This window comes from Lichenostomus cassidix, chromosome 1Ab (assembly GCF_008360975.1).
Source record: "Lichenostomus cassidix isolate B80296 chromosome 1Ab, HeHo_3.0, whole genome shotgun sequence".
NCBI lineage: Eukaryota > Metazoa > Chordata > Aves > Passeriformes > Meliphagidae > Lichenostomus > Lichenostomus cassidix.
Window position 1 is genome coordinate 7,176,847 of NC_139481.1, and position 14,154 is coordinate 7,191,000.

Consider the following 14,154-nt stretch of genomic DNA (forward strand, 5'->3'; position numbering starts at 1 on the left):
TCTTGAAGAGGAAACAATATCCCAAAAGAGCAAATTGAAGAATGCTAAGTAAAGGCAGAAGCATATTTCAAGTACAGCTTAGACTGAGAAATAAAAGCATAAAGAGAGGATATGATGAACCACCCTGCATGTTAAATAAACAACTAGCAGGACTTGGAAATCAAATTAATTTTTAGCTGCAGAGAAGATAAAGCCCATCCAGCCCTGCCAGTGCTGAATGACTCTGCTCTTGGGTACACATCCAGAATATGGCAATCTTGTATATTTAGTCAACATATCAGTTCTTAGCTTTAATTGTGAATTATTCATGTCTTGCTAATATTGGATTGCCCAGAGTATTCATGCACAGCATGCATGATGATCAAATTTTCACTGAATTTAACAGAAAGACTTTCCTGTAGGACTAGCAGAATGAGGCTTAAATGACAAAACACACTTAGTTCTTTATATATATTATATATATATCTTTGTATATGCTATATACAAAAAGCTGACTTTTTAACTTCAAATACATATGGGAAAATTAAAATCCAAAACACGGCTGAGCAACAGACTCATGTGGTTAGGAATGGACTAGAGAACACAATTAAAACAATGCATGGTGTCACAAAAAATTTAAGCCAGAAATAAAAGAAAAATCCTACTAAGAGACTTCCCAGCCCTTCCAGTCCTATTGGTACTATTTGTGAACATTACCTCACCTTTTTCAGAGAAGGTTATAATTCAATTACCATCTCCTGTTGCCATTTTCTGCCCCTCTAAAGAGACTATCTCATTTGCAATAGCAATTTAAGCATTACAATAATAATAATAAGGAATTTCAAACGCCTCATTTCACAGAGTACTTACACTACTGTTTCCTGACGCATTCTGAGCTATTCTTGGACTTAAGAGAGCTTTTTGTGATGCTCACAGCTGCAATGAAATAGCAAATACATTAAAAAGATGATAGGTCTTATTTTGAATTCTGATTTTGCAAACTCTCCTGCATTTGCAAAGCCTTAATCCTCATGCTGTTCAAATCTTTGTATGAAAAAAGTCTAATTGGGTTTGCAAATTGTAAAAAAGAGTGAAATTAATTTGCTGCTCCCCAGTTTCTCATCAGCATTCTAAAAATCCCAGTGAAATTAATATATTAAACATGGGAGTGGGAGATTATTTTTGCCAATTTAAACATCACAGATTAAGACAAGGTGTACAGTAATGCTATAAAAATCAAAATATTGATCTACATATGTTAAAAGAAGAATCCTCCCCTATGTGAAGCAGCATAATAAAGCTGAGGAACAATCCTGGCTATATAATTAGTCTAAAAAGAAGCTGAAATCATTCAGTAGCTCACTAGAATGATCATTTATACAGGAAAAGAAAACACCTGTGGTATGAAACACTGCTGACTCCAAATTTTAGAGCTGCATCTGGTTGTGCTTTACCAATGAGATTATCCTCTTTCATGCAAACTCAGAGCAACTGAGATGTCACAGAGTCCTTCAGAATGGAAAATCACACCCTTTCAAATAACCTGCCTGCACTCCTACTTACCTTAGAGGTATTTCTGAAGTAGGGGAAAAGGGCAGACTAAGAGTGGCCAAACCAGAGTTACTGAGGGGACAGAGAGGAACTTGTAAGGCAAAGCACCTGCAGCTCCTGCTCCTCAGGGTGAAAATGGAACAAGAATTTGCAGGAGGAGCTTTGAGATGACCTAGAGCTCAGATGAGGTGAGGGAGCTGATACAAGCAGGAGCAGAAAGTGCTCCAGGCTGAGAGGAAAGCAAAGAGATGTGAATCAGCCATAGCCCTAATTAGGCAGATTATAAAGGAAGGTTTGAAAGACTCTTCTGGCAGGTGGAGAGGAGGAAAAGACTTGATGAATTTTAATACCAAGAGTCATCATTTCATCTGCAAGATTATAAAATATGGCTGCTTTGATAACAAGAAACAACATCTCAGGGTGTCCCTTTCAATTGTGTGTTTTTAGCAGTACAAAAAGCACACAATTTGTCTCTGACAGAATTTCTGGTAATGTTTCTTACCCACATATTCAGTGAAGTAATTCACTGTTACTGGGCTGTGTTTAAAAAATCAAAGTAGGTAGAACACTGTGAAGAGGTTGACTTGACTAGAATTAAAATTGGTTGAGGGAGTCCAGCTTTTGAGTACTTGAAAAAATTCTCTGCTATCCAAACACTCTTTTGTCATCTCCCATATGATCCTCATGGCTGGAACACATGAAATGTGGGAAGAGCTTTTTGCCTCCACACCACCACATGACAGAGCAGCAGAGTTCACAAACCCTGTCAGTTCCTAAAATGCTCCTTTCACACAGGAATCAAACCCCTTTCCACATCACAGATTATTTACTCCTGGTTCTTCCAGATGTCAAGCTTTCCCTGTTTTATCAGTGTCATACTTCTTTCCTCACTCAAACTCCTCTTTAATCATATCTGAGAGAATTCTTTTTTTTTTTCTCACTTCCACCATTCCCTGAAGTATCTTTTTACACTTCTTCCCCAAGTCCTTTCAACATGAGTTATATTTTTCTTCCCTTCCTGAGAAACAAGTTTGGCTGTGCTTTTGATTCTTTTCTCCAAATAACTTCCTTCTGTTTGCTCTTGCTTCTCATCATGAATGCTGAGTGAAAATTTGCACCTTTTTCTTTCCCACAATATGGGTTTTGCTCTCTCAGCCATGCAATTGATTTTCCCTTTTTGAAACACCAAATTTTCCCATTCCACTTCTCCATCACTTATTGTTTCCAAGCCCAGATTATTCCAGTCTGTCAATATATTTCCCATTTTCAAATTTTACTGAATCTGACCCATGTAACATTTCTTCCCCAGTTTGGTGATCTAAACAATCACATTGCACCAAGAGTTGCTTATTTACTGGGAAAATATTTAGGATATTAATCACTAAGGATACTGCCAGGACAAAATCCTACAGCTCCCTCAAGCATTATATAAGCACAGATTGCAAGTATCTCAAGAAAATTTTAATTTTTAAGAAGCCTGCAATTCATTTAAAAATTACCTTAAAGTCCAGTAACTCTAATGAGTGCTTGAAATGTCAGTTTAGTTGATCCAGATGACAGTTCTAACAGAAATAAAAAATCTGCACCTACAGCTGTATCAAAAATAAATAACTGCGATTGAAAAAAATTGAGTTCCATCTCTTCCATTTGAAACAATTTAATATTTCCCGCAATGCTACATACAAGAAACGATTTTAAATAACATTAATACAAACTAAGAAAAGTCAGAGAACCTGAAGTCAGAAAGATTTCATCTTTCTCTCACATAATAAAAGACATAATACATATCATTCATTCAAACACCTATATTATAATAACTGTAAGAAAAGCCTTAAATAAAAAGGTTTAAATGAGGGAGCTAAAATTCAGGCATCTAAATCCACGTGTAGGCACTGAATAGCTGGTTTAATTTTTGAAGTTGCAAACACTTTGAACTTCCAAAGAGTTTAAGGTGACCAACACACACAGAAGTCCCATTAACACTTATCCATATGATCTACTCAGCTGAGTAGGTCCATCAAATCAAAAAGCACTTGTATGCATAAAGCACATGACTAATGTTTACAGGATTAAACCATATGCTGATAAATGGATTCAGTTGTTTCATTTAAATCTCATCATTTAAAATTTTCAATCATAACATTTAAAATATGATTTGTTTAATTAATTATGCCTTTAGGATGTATGCTGTCATCTTTAAAAACATATGCTGTGAGGAACTCCCAGGAGATTTTAAAACAGAGCAATTAAATTAGTACCTTTTTTACAAAGTAGCAACCAGAGTCCTCATGATCAATGTATTATTTGAAATATTCAGGTCTACAAATAGGAGAAGTCATTGAGAAGCCAGCATTTTCTTTATTGGCCATATTATTTCCACAGCCTGAATGCAGATCCCCTGATAGCAGGGATTTCTGCTCAGAAATTGATGGCATAGCTCTGGAATTCCAGAAGTTTATGTAACTTCCTAAGTGCCTAAAAAAGAAACTTCATCTTTTATGCTGCAAGTTTCAAGCAGGGATCAGTATATACAGTTAAATCAACACCTCTAAATACTTCATTAAAATCAGGATACTGGCCATCACAACACCATTAATATCAGTTAGTTAAACATCTTTTCAGCTGCTAAATGAACATACACTTTCCAACACGAGGAGTTTTAATCATTCAGCCATTATTATTGACCAGGTCAGTGTCACATTATTATTTGCTTTTACTATTTGCATTTTAATAAATTGCAACAGCAAAATAGTTAGGTTGCTCATTTTAGCACAAAGAAAACAGGCTCAGTCCTGCAGACACCTTTCAAGTGTCTCATTTTATAAACTATGATGGTCATACTCCTACACAGAAAATAAAGCCTGTGCCAAAATGAGTGGATCATTAACAGTCATTACTGGGATCAGGTCTGCGATGGTCAGAGAGCTACAGCACTGAAATTGCAAGGTGAGAATGTATCATCAACTCTTTAGGCAATGGCTATGAAATGAATTAAACTGAGGTCTACTCTCCTGTGGCAAAATGAAAAAATACACCCAATTTGTCCCTGGGAGGGAAAGCCAAGGCAAGGTTTTATCCTCTTTTTCACCACCACTCAATGGGCAATTAGATTGTTCTGGTTTGCAATACAGGTAAGGATCTGTTCTTTTAAAAGACCAGGTCTTTAAAAAATTGAAAACTTGATAAGGGATTGATCTGCCCTGCACTGTGCCTACTCAGATATCTTCAACTACCAGCAACTCACCTTGGTTTCAGAATAAAGGTCTCAAGTATCCTAGTTCCATCCAAGTTTTTAAAAGCAAAGCAAACTAAAATCATTAAGGCTGTTTTATGTCTGTGTCAGCTGGATTAACTTAGATGAAATGGGACAAACACTTTGAGGACCCTCAAGTGGAGTGATCTTGTCAATACTCCAGGAAAAGTCATTGCATCCATTGGGATAATTAGTCACCAACATCACCATCTCTGTCACCTATGAGCCACAGAAAATGAAAACCTACAGCTAATAAGGCAGTTCCAAGCAGATCTCCCAGTGCAGTGAGATAAGGGATAGAAAAGCTGTCAGGGTCTTTTCCTTTTTTCCAGAAGTGATGCACCATCCAGTCAGCAATCCATAACAGAGTAAACACCTGAACAACATCAAACAAACAAAACCTGTATTATTATCTCACAAGTGACATCAAAAAGAAGTCAGCAGCCAACATGATTGTCTCTATACTACGCAGAACTATTGTATACAACTGCTTTTGAAAATTATAAATAATTAGTATGAATAGATTTCCAACTAGAATTCCCCATAACCAGAAAGAGGGACACTTGGCCAACTTCTCTCAGTCAATCACATGCACAGCTGGGAGGAACATATTGAATTATTGACAGCATTCTTTACCCAGTCTTTGCCTGAAGACTTCTGAAAATGGCAAGAAAAAACCAAAAAGTTCCACCAAACATGCAACTGCACTTCTCCCATAACACATCATTCTGTACAGAGAGAGCATAAGGGATAATTTGAGATAATTCAGAACAGAATCATGTTGTCCCACAGGAATACATTCAACCCAGGCATAACTCCAGTTTCCACAGGTTTAGCACTGACTTGAAATCAGATGGGATATAAAGAGTAACAGATCAAATTAAGAGCAGTTTCATCTGGGTTGTATGAACTGCAAAAAATGGCCTAGAACCTTCTTTAATGCCTGAAATACCATCTTCAGCCCTTCTGTAACAAGGCACACCTGCAATATATATCATGAAATTGTCACTCCAGGCTGAATTTGACCCAAAGTAAAAGATTTAATTCCCAGCAGTGAATGTCTGAACATTTGAGAGGCTTGATCTTCATACCAAAGGTATGCATAATCATTAACCCAATTCTAAAAAAGAATCCTTTTTAAGTTGCACAGCTGTATGATAAGAGATTCTGCTTCAGTGGAATCGTGGGGTGTGGAATGGCACAAGATGAATGGAGAAAGGACCACTAACTGAGTTTCATTTCTTCTTGGATCTTCTAAGGAGCTGTTTAAGTTGAAATAAAAACTGTATTTTAGGTATTTTTAGTTAATCAGACCTTTAAGAAGGGTAAACGTCAGTCATTTACTACCATAATTCATTTTTAAAACTCTACTCTCTGCATTTAAAATAATGTAGATATCAAAATAATGCAGGATCAAAAGTAGTAAAAAGCACAATATTAATATTTTATTTAGTAAATAATAAATTACTGGCATCAAAAGCACGCTTATAAATGTATACATTCTTTCATTGAAATATTGATCAGATGGTTGCAAGACACTTCTCCACTATAAGTACAGCAGAATAAATGTCATTAAAAAATTGTCTTGAATAAGACTCTCAATTGATCCTTGCTTTGCAAAAATGGATGTTAAAATACAAGCCTGAATTTATAATTAAAAAAAAAAAAAAAAAAGAAAGGAGGAGTATTTGCTTAATGAAAAATGCATGGCTTATTTATATAAATGTATCTTCTGAAAAGGGAACTCTGTAGTCTAAGCTAATTATGCAAGTCCTAGGTGCGCTGACTGGAATCCAAACAAATATATTTAAAGCAGATGTTTTCTTTGGAAGACGATCAGATTCCTTGAGTCAGCTCCTTCTTCTCGCAGAGACAAGCAGAGTCCTGTTTATAACAGATCCTTCACACTGCCATCTCCTGCAGGATGTGCTGAGGACTCTGCAGAGCCCCACAGCAACAATGGTGCTGCATGGTCCAGCAGAAGGTGAGAGCATTCCTTCCAAGGAAAATATACACTGAATTTATAGAACACAAGCAATTAGACATAACACACACAGTCCAATTTCAGTGGCAGCACACGCTGCTGACTCTTAAAAATCGTGACATGAAAACCTTTCAGCTGTCTATGTACTTTCCACCCTGAAAGAACTGACTCAGACTACGGTGAAAAATGGGCAGTTTGGAAACTAAGCTTTTGTGAACCTTCCCAAAGAATTAGTTTTGCTGTATTAACCTGTATTAACAACAAATAATGCAAATTATAACAAGCCTGGATTCTGTAAGTCATAGGAAAAGGTTATAGCAGATTATGTGAACTGATGCTTGTCACAGTATGTGATGGCAATTGGAACTTGGTGCTTACAGAGAAGTTCTGAGACTGAAGTTCATCAGCCTTCACTCATTTTGGGGAAGAAATAATGCTCTCATCCATCATGCATTTGCATGGCTAGAAACTCACTAACATTTAAGAATTATAGGGCTCAGTCTTTGGAAATTGTTACTTATTTGCCCACATTTGTTTGTAATGCAAGACAGAATCAGCCTGACTACGTCTTCCAGAAGATTTTGCGTCTCATCACTGTTAAGAGAAAGCAGTCAAAGTCATCAATCAACCATTATGTGGGAAAAAATAAAAGAAAAAAAAAAAAGAACAGAAGCTACCCTACTATGAGATTGCTGAATTTTTGAAAGACTGTCTTGAATTCAAAGTGATAAGTGACTCACAGAGATCTGACAGATAAAAAAAAAGTCGTAGAAGAGACATTACTAGACAACACTTCACGTTTGGTGAGATTTCTTTATCAGTGACAGATTCTTCTGTCAGTAAATTGATGCAGATGGCACAGCAGTGCAAACACTGTGCACTTCTGCCCTGTGCTCATGCAATAAAGAAGAAAGCCTTCCTGCTTCCAACTAAAAACCAGCTGGTTTTGAGGGGAAAAATAAAGGGATGAACAACACAGAAAAGCCTAATAATACAGTACAAAAATTATCTGTTTCGCACAAAATGCTGTAGAAAATTGGTAAGAAAAGCTTGTAAATACAGGCAGCACTGTTCAAGATGTGAGCTGAAATTATTTAGTATAGAAATTATTTACATAGAGAGTTTTCTGCAACAAAAGGAGGTGACTGGCAGTGAAATGATGAAAGAGAGCTCGAGGAATTCTTCCAGCCTGAAGGATGAAATAACTTAAGGGTTTAAGAAAGGTAAAAAACTAAATATCATCTATCTATCTATCTATCTATCTATCTAAAAAGACCTGGCTAACAAAAGGGAGACACTCTATGGTCACTGATCAAGAAAAGCCCCAGAGACAGGATTGCAAAAATACAAGCAAAATTCCAGATGTTTCAATATTTTAAATGGAAAATCATGCTATATTACTACTATTATTATTATTATTATTACAGTGAAAAAAATCACAATCAGAATAGAGAAAAATGAAACTAAAGACATAATCAGACTTAGATTGCATTTCTGAAGTGATCCTTTGTCAAAACAAAGCTTCAGAGGACAAAAGCAGCACAATACAGCAATAAGAGTAGGAGGGAAGGGAAGAGCTTGAAAAACCCTAATGATGAAGAATGTAAAAATAAGGAATATAAGTACTTGTATTATTTTGTACAACAAAGGATGGAAATAGAGAGTAATTCTTGCTATTGAACTCTGATTCAAATTATGAATTTCAGATTGAAACTGAAACTCAACATGAATACTTAAATATGAGTTTTACTATTTTTAAAGTTCAAATCTTATGAAAGCAAGACTAGAAATGGGAACATTACACGCTACAAAGAAGCTTTTTTTCCTTTGTTATTGTGCACAAACTTTACTTTCATCCTTTCAAGGTCTTTAGATACAAATAACAAGGAAAAGTTAGCTAAGGAAAAGTTATTTTTGATCATTCAATGTAGTACATCTGCATTTTCTCACGGAATTAATTTCTTATGATTCCTGATATGGGAAAAGAATGAAACTCTGTAATTTAAAATAAAGATAAATAACTCCTTCCAAACATTCTTAACACTGTTTAGGCTCCCTATAGCCTAATTAATAAGTTGCAGAATGCTATAATATTTTTGTTTCTTTCATCTGCCATGTCCATATTTCATCGCTAGAAGCATGACAAATTCACTGTGATAAAAGTGTAATATTCAAATGAATAATATTTGTAAAGCAGCGTAAAATTGTTCATTTTTATATTAGTTTATACATTAGTTGCTGTGATTAGTGACTTCCAACACCAAGCTGGAAAATTCAAGTTTCAGTTATAAAATTTAATATGCTTTTTCAGACAGGCATTATCTGTCAGGCAAGATTTAGTAAGTTTAGTATGTAGAACAAAAACCTTTTAGCAGTTTATTCAGCATGCCTTGGACAGGATACCCTGGCCTGGTGCTAGTTCTGATGATTTCACCTTAAATTGTTTCCATATGAAGGTGCATTACAAAATTGTTGCATTCTGTCACTTTACACAGGAAACACAGATGTAAATAAACTGAAATAACCTCTTTTCAAATGCATTTTAAGTGTCCCTTACTCTCAAAATTGTATTGACTCAAAATTCACCTACAACTTCACTATGACAAAATTCCATAATTACTGCGTAAGAATATGAAATTCAAAGGTAATTTTATTTATTTTCTTTTTTAATTATGAGCAAAAAATCCCACTTAAGAATCTCTAAAGACTACTGTGTTCTGACTGTCATTCTCACCAGAGTTATGATTTAGGTCTTCTAGTAGTTTTGACCCTTCATTAAGTTAATTTCCAAATTATATATTCCATGTCTCCAATTTTGAAAGGCTTTTGGTGAAGTAGGAAGTGTAAAGTGCTTGATCCACACTGAACTTGCTGAGTTTCCATTGTCCACAGCCAGAAATCTGCAGTCAGTGAACTCTCAGAGTGGGGTTTACACACATTTTGCAAAAGACATTTTTTCTCTCAGGTAGCATATCTGCTGTGCATCACAACCAGGGGGGGAAAGTCACTATTTCCTCCAAACATGTGGAGATTTCCTTCCATGCCTGGCTGCAAAGAAACCACTGAACAGTGAGTTTTCTCTTGCTGCTGTTGCTGGAGTTGTAGCTAAGTGGTATTAACTAGGTAGCCAAGACAGCACAGCATCCATTGATGTGAGACTAAGACCTCACTGAAGTAAAAAACAGATTACCACTTCAACTGAAGTTGTTACTAAGTCAATTTAGTTATATTGATATCACTTTGTGGGAAGCAAATTTTTCTTTTTTTTTTTTTTATTTCAGTTTGAATCAAGTTTTTCTGATTATCATCTTGATTTCTCTGTAGCTTTGCCAGACACTCTGCTTTGACCGAAAGAGTCCTAATTTCAGGCAGTTTCTCAGTTTCTACCACAGCCAGCAGCATGGCTGGGAAGGAAGGAGCTGTTGATAGCCACAGTCAGACCTCAGTGAGTTTGGCAAGTCTGCTTGTCATGCTGCAGTGAGAAAGCACTGAGCATACAGAACTGGCCCAATCTGGACTGGAGTTTCCAGATTTCTTTGAATTATAGTCTCTTTAGCAGTTACACGCTCTATCTTTCGGAAATAACCTTTCCTGTTAGAAAAAGCAATATTTAAAATACACCAATATTTTGTCTATAAACACAACCTTCCTTTTTTTCTCTGCAATGTACAGTATATCCCACGAGTTATGTTTCCACATTAAAGAGGCCCAGGTCAACATTAGAATCCTCACACTGGTGAGAAATCCAAGATGTTTTTGATGTGAGCAGGAAGTCGTTTTGAGCACTGCTGAATTCTTGGTTTTCTATTGCCCCAAACAGCCCTGAAGCACTGCAAAGGTGACTTCACAGCCATACACATCTGGGTAAGAAGAATTTTGGAATTACTCATTTGCTTGGTAATAGCCCTGGGAATCTCCTATTGTTTGTTTACTCCCCAAGACTTTAACACAACTGTGTGTTCAGATTTGGTTAGGAGGTGTGAAAATTCCTCAGAGGGGGTTGGACTGGCTGGGTGAGAAGGTGCAGAACAGAGGATGCCTTTGAGCACTCTGAGCTCTGTGCCAGGACTGACAGCTTGGCCATTCCAGGGCTGCTCTCCTCCTGCTGCAGCCTGACGAGACAGGGGATGAAACACTGCACAGCCTCATACAGCTAAAGAGTATTTGTGCCTTTGTGAGGTCTGAGAGAAGGACTGTTTTCTAATTAATATTGGGAATTAATATTTCTGTGCAGAGGTAGCAAACAACAGTCAGACATAATTGTCTCTGTCTAGTGGTGTGTCAATTTGCTGCAAGTTAAATAAATATTCTGTCTATTATGATGTCAGGTTATGTAAGCCACTTTTTTTAAATTGCATGGGTCCCCCTTTCATAATCCACAGCACCCCTATTTATACTGTTAACCTTATTTGTCATTAATGGCATTTCAATGAAAAAAGTTAACAGCAATTTAAAAAACAAATGTGGAAGAAAAAAGCTCTATGTCTGCTTTATAGGTGAAAAATCAAGAAAATCAGGTATGGCCTTATGTACTGCAACAGAGATACATGACTGCAAAACTGAATACTCAGATCCTGAATTTATGAAAATGCAGCTTTTCACCTATGCACAGGCTGTTGCTGGGTCTGAATTGCAATGGCATTTGGAAGTCCTGCCATAATGCCTTAATCTGGTTTTCAGGTGAACTTCTGCATTTTTCCAGTCTTGCTGCTGAAGGAAAAGTATCCCTAAACATGTTACAATTGCAGCTCTGTGAGCAGGAGGACTGGATTTATGAATTCAGGTTGATTCCCACGGGAAATCTCTGAAGTTTAATACTGACTGAAATCTCTCTGCAGTCTTATACTAGCAGGGACTTTTGCCCCAACCCAGACAGAAGCAATGGAATAAAGGAATAGTATCATTTCCTCAGGAAAACACATTATTAAACAAGTGATAAGGCTGGAAACTAAGAATACTATCTAAGAGGAAAATGAAAAATAATTTATGTCTTTTAGTATGACACTCTCACTTGCAAAGGTTGGAACATTACCAGTTATGTTCTACCAGAAAGGTGTAAAATTCTCATATGAAATATTAAGGTTTTTTTTGAAACATCTCCTTGTTGAAATAGTAGTGTGATAAACAACGGGACAGTTCAGAACATTAAAAATTATGATTTTATTAAGGACTGACCTGTTGATAACGTTGTTTGTATTCTAAAACTAAATTGGTGATAGTTTTCAAAGTAGTATGTATATTTAAATTGTGGATATTTCAACTACACTTCCACCTCGTAACATGAACAGTCACTTTTTGCTTTTAAGGTGCAATGAAACATTATAGTTAATTCAGGCAGGTTATATCTAAAACAAGGGTGTGGTTTTCATAAAAAGCTGTAAGCTGTATGGAGGTGGAGATACAACTACAGAGCTGTGCTGAAAGCCTATATTAACCCAGACCTTCTTGTACATTCATGAGATTTCAGATCTCAGAAAAAACATTATTTCCTCAAAGAACTTGATTTTATACCAGCATTTGCCAGCTGTAGTCATTCTTACCTGTAGCAGAGCTGCAAACAAATACACTGCTATAAAGATGGGGGTTAAGGAAGTGTGTCCGCTTTTCATTAAGTGGATAGTGTACAGGAAAATCAGGTGTCCAGGGATCACCAAAAGAAGCAAAACTTGGGCTGATTTGTTATTTACTCCTACAATAAGAAAAAAAAAAAACAACACAAAATTTGGTTAAGCTCTTCAATTACTATATTTGATTTTTATTCATTTTGATATAAAAACACCTCCCATTTTTGGAATTCCGCAGCATTGACTACTGTGGATTATTTTCCGCTAAAGGCATTAATTTCCACTAGAAGATTCCTTGAGGAATTTCACTGTCTTCCAGAAAAGGTAAGCATAACCCTTCTGGAAAAGGGTGCAAACTGCCTTCATTCTATGCTCACATAATACCATCTACATGAAGGAATAAAGCTCAATATCTTAATAGACATAAATTATAAAATGTGAAAAACTCATGACTCATTGCCCTTTTTGGGTGTAGCCTCTCAACTAGGCTCTGTCTGCCCTAAATATACCTAAAGGCCTCTAATAAATTAATCTGCTTTTTATTCTCCTAACTCTGTCTAGCCTCTGTTTTAAGTATCACCCCCTTCTCTGCTCCTCTCACCCACTCCTCAGGGACTTCCTTGTGATTCTCACAGGCAAACAGCTGCAGGCAAAGCTGCCAAGCCTCAGCTGCCTTTGAAGAGCACACAGCCAGTTCAGTTCATTGCCATTTCTCCCTGCTGGAACAGAGTGGCAAACAGGTGAGACAGGAGCTGTAGCTGAGTGACACCTACCTGTCCCACTGTATGTCCTGCATGGGTAATAGCAGCCCTTGGCTTCCTCTGGCAGCTCTCCAGGAATGCTGTGTAAATGGAGGTAGGTAGAAATTCTGCTAGCTTGAATAGCTACTAGATTACCACCAATGCCTGAAATGCAGAAGGGAAAGAAGAAAAAATTTTCTGCTATTCTTTTTTCCTCTAATAGGCAATATTTTTGCACGTTTACCAACTTCCTCTATGTTTACCACAGTAGCTTACATACAAAAGTCAAAATGAAAAATATCTTGAGAATGTGTATTAGTTATAGAGAGGTTACCAAGCATTGGAATAAGTAAAAAAACCTTGGCCTACAGTTTGGTGTATCCCTGGATATTTGGAGATGAGTTTTGAATCACAGTAAGTGCAAAAAATTAAAAGCTTTCCAAAACATTCAATCTTTTGCTTTCTCATAGGTGAAATTCCCTTTTATCACTCCCTGCAGTGAAATGCAGTATTTGTATTTTCAGCAAAATTATTTTAAATTTCACTGGTCTGAGCCTCAATAACCTAATATTGTGGTATGATTTGAACTCACAGAAGATAGCCAGGTGTAGTGAAGTGTAAATTCCTCTAGAATCCATTCCTCCTGCTCAGGCTCATTCAGCCAACAATGTATGGTGGTGACAGCAGTGACACTGCATTTTAGTTCTGTCCATTCATCTACCTATTCTTTTTTCTAATCATTTTTGAGCCTTTGGGCCAATTTCAACCATGTGTGACACAAGGATAAACATGCTAACTACTTCCAAGTATGGTTAACCAATCTACCAAAGAGTGACTAAATAAACAAAGGGAAAGATCCAAACCCCTGCCCTCAGTGAGACAAAGACAGCAATATGAGTTACACAGCTAATGGCACAAGCATAGCAGGCCAGCTGGCCAGGCAGCACTGAGCTTGGAGCTAGCCATGATGCCTCCTGCTCAGCCAACAGCTCAGGGACACAGCAGAGGAGTGACAATGTGGTGGAAAGCAGAGGGAAAATGTTGAGGATGCTGTGAGCAGAGGGTATAGCAGGAACACGAGGC

At 36.8% G+C, this 14,154-nt stretch overlaps 1 protein-coding gene across 1 annotated transcript in view; it reads right to left on the reverse strand.

The window, feature by feature from the left end:
* Positions 1–3,171: 3,171 nt before the first annotated feature.
* SLC41A2 (solute carrier family 41 member 2) overlaps positions 3,172–14,154 on the reverse strand; it is a 35,799-nt gene continuing 24,816 nt past the window's right edge. The window contains exons 9-11 of the mRNA XM_085049654.1: positions 13,105–13,236; positions 12,308–12,456; positions 3,172–5,159 (exon numbers count right to left, since the gene is read on the reverse strand). Coding sequence (XP_084905780.1) covers positions 4,974–5,159; positions 12,308–12,456; positions 13,105–13,236 — 467 coding nt within the window. The 3' untranslated portion in view covers positions 3,172–4,973. The remainder of the gene's footprint in view (positions 5,160–12,307; positions 12,457–13,104; positions 13,237–14,154) is intronic.